The 7,660-nt window shown below is 43.0% G+C and overlaps 1 protein-coding gene across 1 annotated transcript in view; it reads left to right on the plus strand.

Moving 5' to 3' along the window:
* Positions 1-7,408, plus strand: part of LOC132571218 (zinc finger protein 721-like) — a 47,786-nt gene extending 40,378 nt beyond the window's left edge. The window contains 1 exon segment of the mRNA XM_060237938.1: positions 4,828-7,408. Coding sequence (XP_060093921.1) covers positions 4,828-6,418 — 1,591 coding nt within the window. The 3' untranslated portion in view covers positions 6,419-7,408.
* The last annotated feature ends 252 nt before the right edge of the window (positions 7,409-7,660 follow it).

Here is a 7,660-nt window from a genome sequence, read left to right on the forward strand (position 1 = left end):
CCCTCTATTTCGATGGCCGGTGGAGAGTTCGCCGTACAGGGCAATCTTGGGAAGGCGGTGGTTTTCCATCCTAGAAATATGCCCTGCCCAGCGCAGCTGCGTCTTCAACAGCAGTGCCTCGATGCTGGTAACCTCTGCCCGCTTGAGGACTTCAGTGTTGGTCACAAAGTCACTCCAGTGGATGTTGAGGATGGTGCGAAGGCAGCGCTGATGAAAGCGCTCAAGGAGTCGCAGGTGATGACGGTATAAAACCCACGATTCGGAGCCATAGATGAGGGTTGTCATCACAACCGCTTTGTAAACATTGATCTTTGTGCCTTTTTTCAGATGCTTGTTGCTCCACACTCTTTTGTGCAGTCGGCCAAATGCACGGTTTGCCTTTGCCAGCCTGTTGTCAATCTCCTTGTCGATCTTGGCATCTGAGGAGATGATGCACCCCAGGTAGCTGAACTGTTGGACTGTCTTCAGAACTGATTCACCCACAGTGATGCAGGGAGGGTGATAATCTTCCTGGGGTGCAGGCTGGTGGAGAACTTCTGTCTTCTTCAGACTAACTTCTAGGCCGAATAGCTTGGCAGCCTCTGCAAAGCAGGACGTCATATGCTGCAGAGCTGATACCGAGTGGGAGATGAGTGCAGCATCATCAGCAAACAGTAGCTCTCGGATGAGTTTTTCTCGGATGAGTGTAGAGACATTGGAATCCACGTTTTATGCATCCTGAGGGTTTAGTTTCCGTACAAGCCTGCAAGTTAACATTACTTAGCGTATGTGCCACTCTGCAAATCTTTAATGTTCTTATCCCCAGTTTCTGGCATCATACGAGGCTTTGAATTATTGTCTCATTCCCCCATGCAATTTAGTTTAAAGCCCTCCTTATAAGGTTAGCAAGGCTGTTACCAAACACTCTTTTTCCTACCGCCATAAGGTGCAAACCATTTCCCGATAGAAGACCACCATCTCGAAAGCGTAAGCCATGGTCTAAAAATCCAAAACTTTCCTGACGACACCATTGATGTAGCCAGTTGTTTATTTGAAATATTCTTCTTTCTTGTCCTAAGCCATGACCTTCAACAGGAAGCACGGATGAGAACACAACCTGTGCTCCCAGCTCCTTCACCTTCTGACCCAGAGCCACATAGTCTTTTCTAATACGTTCAGGGCTATGACGGGCAGTATCGTTTGTTCCCATGTGGATCAACAAGAAAGGATAGTAATCTTTGGGCTTGATAAGTCTTCCAATCCTTTCTGTCACGTGCTGGATGCGTGCACCCGGCAGACAGCAGACCTCTCGGGGTGATGAGTCCGGTCGGCAATCACCACCACCTTCCTCTTTTTATATTGGGGAGCAGAAGCTCCGGGCTTCTTATCCACAGGATCCTGAGAAACTTTCTTCAAGCTTCGTGGAGTCTGGGGAAGTAGCCCCTGTTCCAGTGGTCCAGAATCAGTTACTGTGGGGAGATCCTGGAACCTATTGCTGAGCAGCAGGGGCTCAGAACATGTTCTGATTTTCTTTCTCCTTCAGGTTACATTTTTCCAGGATTGGGTGTTGGATTCTCTTCTGATAGCTGAGATACCATTACTATCCCTCCTCTTGTCCTTTCAAGAGCGCCTAATGCGTTTTGTGGATTAGTCATGTGTGTTCACACTATGACTGTTTGCAAGTGGATTTTCCCATTTCATATAAATGTTCAGAGTCTTCTGGTACATACGTAATACAGATATGGATTGACGCTTCCATCTTAGATCCTCATCAGTCCAGCTTCTGCCTGGGTCATGGGACAGAGACAGTGCTGGTCGCCTTGGTGGATGATCTCCGGAGGCATCTGGATCGAGGTGGTGTGGCAGTGCTGATGTTGTTGGATCTGTCGACTGCGTTTGATACGGTCGACCATCGGCTGCTGACCCGCCGCCATGCCGATGCAGGGATTTGGGGGCTGGCCTTACAATGGCTTTCCTCCTTCCTTGATGGATGGGGGACAAAGGGTGTCATTTGGGGGAGAGCTGTCCCAGAGGCAATCACTGGATTGTGGGCTGCCACAAGGGTCAGTGCTCTCTCCGATGTTATTTAACATCTACATGCGCCCCCTTGCCCAGATTGCCCGGAGATATGGGCTTGGGTGTCATCAATATGCGGATGATACTCAGCTCTATCTACTAATGGACGGTTGGCTTGACTGCGTCCCAAAAAATCTGGACCTAGCATTGCAAGCCGTGGCAGATTGGCTCAGGCTGAGTAGGTTGAAGCTGAATCCAATGAAGACAGAGGTCCTTTGCTTGGGTCATGGCAGTCTAGAAAGGGAAATCCCCCTTCCAGTTTTTGACGGTGCGCCATTGAAAGGCACACAAGGTCAAGAGCTTGGGGGTTCTACTGGAGCCTTCCTTGTCAATGGAGGTCCAGATAGTAGCCACTGCCAAATCCACTTTTTTCCCCCTTAGGCGGGCGAGGCAGTTGGCCCCTTTCCTAGAGCGTCACGACTTGGCAAGTTATCCACGCAATGGTCACCTCAAGATTGGATTACTGCAATGCCCTCTACATGGGGTTGCCCTTGTGCCGAACCCGGAAGCTGCAGCTGGTGCAGAATGTGGCGGCTAGGCTATTACTAGGGCTCCCGAAGTGGGAGCACATACAGCTGGGGCTCCGCAAGCTGCACTGGCTGCCAGTTGTATACCGGATTCGTTACAAAGTGCTGGTCATTACCTTTAAAGCCCTATGTGGCTGAGGACCTGCCCACGTTAGGGACCGTCTCTCCCCATATGTGTCCCAGAGAGTACTAAAATCAGGTATAAAAAATCGGCTGACAATCCCTGGGCTGAAGGAGGCCAAACTGAAGAGTACACGTGAAAAGGCCTTTTCAATCACAGCTTCACACTGGTGGAACCAACTACCAGATAAAGTGCAGGCCCTGCGGAGTCTTGATCAATTCCGCAGGGCCTGCAAGACTAACCTTTTTCAAATTGCCTTCACTTAAATGTGGATTGATCCACTATATTCGGCCATCATAAATTACCGAGGAGAACATCTAGAGTATAGCACTGAAAATGTTAATTCTTATTGTAATTGTATGTTTTTAATATTGTAATTATATGGTTTTAATTAGTAAATTACATATATTGTTTTGGAAAATGTTTTATATTGTAAGTTTTACATGTGAGCCGCCCTGAGCCTGCTTTGGCGGGGAGGGCAGGATATAAATAAAATTTATTATTATTATTATTATTATTATTATTATTATTATTATTATTATTATTATTATTATTATTATTATTATTATTATTATATATAGTAAAATCTAATTGCAAATTGCATTAAAACATATTATTAAGTATGTGTGAATGCATCTGTAGAGTCATAGAGTTGGAAGGAACCTCCAGGGTCATCTAGTGCAGCCTCCTGCAGAATAAAGGAAACTCACATATATCTCTGGCCACACAAACCTGGTGACTGCTGCTGTCTGCCCAGAAGATGGTAGAAAACATCCAGGATCCCTGGAAAGTGGTCTTGCACTCAGTCATGCAAGTGATGTGGCATCAGGTTGCCTGGCTCCGATTGCTGTTGGACCTCACCCAGGGGAGGCTTCCCTCAAAGACCAAAGCAACCCTCTGAAGGCCAATATTGCCTGCCCCTGCCTCACACTGTCAGAAAACAAGGCTTGAAGGCTGACAATATTGTGCGGTGAACTTGCGATAGTAACTGTGTTTCTAATGTTACAGGCACTGCTTCCAGTATTTTGATGTGTTGTCACTCCACAATGTTCTTTCCCTCCAGATTTTTCTGGACACTTGGTCATTTTCCAGATTCGTAGAAAGATCTGTTTTGTCTGTCCATTCTCCAGTCTCTGGATTTAAGTGTTTCTATCATTTATTCTTTTCATATTATCAAAAAATATTGCAATAAAATTCAAGATTTTTAAAAAGCATTTCTTTTTCTATTCTGTTTGATTTGTTCCCTAAATCAACACTGGATAATGTACTAAAGTTAATGCAATTTCAAGTGCAAGCGTCTGCCACAGAAGCAAGAGATCCCCTCCCTTTTCCTTAATAATAATAATAATAAAATTTTATTTATACCCCGCCCTCCCCGCCAAGGCAGGCTCAGGGCGGCTTACAAGGTATGGCAAAAGCCATGTTAAACAATAAAACAGTTATACAATTCAATACAGTTTACAATTTACCATTAAATTTTTACATAATCTAAAACAGTCTAAAATCAGTCTAAAATAGTCTCATCTCACTGCTATCTCAGTTATATTAATGTTAATGATGGCGTGATGTTTATTTCAAGCTCCCTCTTGGAAGGCTAGTCGGAAGAGGGCGGTTTTGCACGCCCTATGTGCAAAACCTTTCCTTCAGTCGCCGTTTCTCTTTCTCAAAGACATCCTGGTTTGTAGTTAATTTTGCTGAAGGTTTTTCCAGGCCCCAGATTCTCATTATAAAAAGTACCACTTGCTTCTCAGTTTGTTAACTGGCATTTGTACCTTCATCATTCTTATTTAATTTCTGTTTCTCTTTTGCAGTCGGAGAAGTGAGGGAAATGGTGAGTGAGAAGGACTCAGGAAGGAGACTTGTGGAAAAAGACTACAATCTGCAGGTGGAAGCAAAATCTGGGGATCAAGTGGAATCAATGGGACAATTCAAAAAGAAAAAGGAAGCAAAAAAGAAGCAAGGGAAGGAATTGTTTTCTTGTCCGGGCAAATATAAACCTGAGGTCTCAGCCCAAGATGAACCAGGGAGGAGAAAGAGAAGGCCTAATGGTGTCATGAATCAGAAAGGATTCAGCTGCAAATTCAGTGTTAAAACATATAAGAATGATACAGAATGTTGGAAAAGGTATAAATGCTTGGAATGTGGGAAGAGCTTTCATAGGAGTAGTGCACTAATTAGGCATCAAAGGATTCATACAGGGGAGAAGCCATATACATGCTTGGAGTGTGGAAAGAGCTTTTCTTCAAGTAGCCATCTAAACAGACATCAAAAGATTCATACAGGGGGAAAGCCATATAAATGCTTGGAGTACGCAAAGTGCTCCTCTAAGAATAGCCACCTAAGTGAACATCAAAAGGTTCACAGAGGAGAGAAGCCATATAAGTGCTTGGAGTGTGGAAAGTGCTTCTCTCAGAATGGCCAACTAAATGCACATCAAAAGATTCATGCAGGAGAAAAGCCATATAAATGCTTGGAGTGTGGAAAATGCTTCATCTGGTGTGGTGACCTAACTAAGCACAAAAAGGTTCACACAGGGGAGAAGCCATATGAATGCCTGGAGTGTGGAAAGTGCTTCTCTCGAAATTGGATCCTGACTGCTCACCAAAGGATTCATACAGGAGAGAAGCCATATAAATGTTTTGAGTGTGGAAAGTGCTTCCCTCAGACTGGACATCTTAATGCTCACAAAAGGGTTCATACAGGGGAGAAGCCCTATAACTGCTTGGAGTGTGGAAAGTATTTCTCACGGAATTGGGAACTAACCGTACATCAAAAAATCCACACCGGGGAGTTGACATATAAATGCTTGGCGTGTGGAAAGTGCTTTTCCCTTAATAGCCACCTAACTGCACATCAAAAGATTCACACAGGGGAGAAGCCATATAAATGCTTGGAGTGTGGAAAGTGCTTCTCTAGGAAGGATCACCTGAGTGAACATCAAAAGATTCATACAGGGGAAAAGCTGTATGAATGCTGGGAATGTGGACACCGCTTCTCTAATAATAGCAACCTAACTGCACATCAAAGGAGTCACACAGGGGAGAAGCCTTATAAATGCTTGGAGTGTGGAAGGTCCTTCTCTTCAAGTAGCCATCTAAAGAGACACCAAACAATTCATACAGGTGAGAAGTTGTATAAATGCTTGGTGTGTGGAAAGTGCTTTTCTGGGAATGATACCCTAACTGCACATCAAAAGATTCACAGAGGAGAGAAGCCATATAAATGCTTGGAGTGTGGAAAGTGTTTCTCTCGGAGTGGAAGCCTAAGTGTACATCAAAAGGTTCACAGAGGGGAGAAGCCATATAAATGTTTGGAGTGTGGAAAGTGCTTCTCTGGAAGTGGCAACTTAAATCAGCATCTAAAGATTCACAGAGGAGAAAAGCCGTTTAAATGCCTGGAGTGTGGAAAGTGCTTTTTTGTGAATCACCGCCTAATATCACATCAAAAGATTCACACAGGGGAGAAGCCATATAAGTGTTTGGAGTGTGGAAAGTGCTTCTCTCAGAATGGCAGCCTAACTGCACACCAAAAGGTTCATTCAGGGGAAAAGCTGTATAAATGCTTGGAGTGTGGCAAGAGCTTTTATCAGAATTTCAGCTTAAGGTCACATCAAAAGATTCACACAGGGGAGAAGCCATATAAGTGTTTGGAGTGTGGAAAGTGCTTCTCTCGGAATAGTAGTTTAACTAGACATAAAAAAGTTCACACAGGGTAGTAGTCATATATATACTTGCCATGTCTGTGTTTCTTCTCAGTGAACAGAAGCCAAACTAAACTTCAAAAACTATGTAGCCCCCCCTCCCCAACATGGTGACTGAACAAGGGAGTATAATTAATATATTTCTTAGAACCTCTCTACATCAAGGAGAGGAAACTGCCAGGCGGGGCTAATTTATAGCTCCAGTGACCTGTGCGTGGATACATTGAAAGATTAATTAGTCTTCTGCCTTTTTCTAGCCTGGACAAACATTAATGGCTGTGGAGAATGGCCAGTAAAATGCTGCATAAGTTTTCCCGATATTATCAACTATGCTTTTATATTGTCAATAGAAGAATTCTACTTGCACAGTCAGTTTGATACTTTAACGAAAAACGTTAGATAAAAAAAATGTGTTTACTTTTTTAAATCTTTCAGATAGCAGACTATGACTAATGGAGGAATAACTTTGAATGCTGGCTCTCTCTTCCTTACTCTCTTTCCCCCCTCTTTTTAAAGAACACAACCTTCTGATATCTACATTTTTCGCTACCAGCTCTAGTTGGCAAGGTTATACTGTAATGATCTGAGCCTTTCAGAACTTGTAATAATGTATTGTCCGCTATAAAGAACTACATGCTGATTTGTAATTTGTTCAGAGTGTGAAATAGACTTAGATAAGCAGCCATTTTCTTTTTTCTGCTCATTGACTAATCGCTGAGCAGCAATTCTGGAGAAAAAGAACTTAGAAACTGAGAAAAAATAAAAAGGCATCTCTCATCTGTTCTAGCCTTTGTTAACTCTTATGTACTTTTGTTTGGGAATAGGAAGCTATATTGTTTCAAAATAAAAAAAGACAGCTTCCCCCCCCCCCCCAGTTTTCATCCAATCCAGTGGATTCTAAATGTATTGAACCATAAATATTACGTGGAACTGTATAATAATATTGTCTACAAATATTATATTTTTGTGAGTTACAAAATAAAGAATGTACGGTACGAAACTGAGCTGGAATGCGAATGTGTGCTAATCTATGAAGAACCCAAAACTGACTAAAAATAATTGACTAAATAAGATTTGAAGATCTCCTTGCAATTGGTTGTGTTCTACCACTATAGTGAGAATAAATCTGGCATAGAAGTTTTGTCTGCCTTGTACATTTCCAGATCTCCAGGGAAGACACCTCTAAAGCTGAATGACTGGCAGAAGTAATCCTTTTGCTGCCCCCTACTGTTGTTTCTGGTTGATACATTCTGAAAA

This window comes from Heteronotia binoei, chromosome 5 (assembly GCF_032191835.1).
Source record: "Heteronotia binoei isolate CCM8104 ecotype False Entrance Well chromosome 5, APGP_CSIRO_Hbin_v1, whole genome shotgun sequence".
NCBI lineage: Eukaryota > Metazoa > Chordata > Lepidosauria > Squamata > Gekkonidae > Heteronotia > Heteronotia binoei.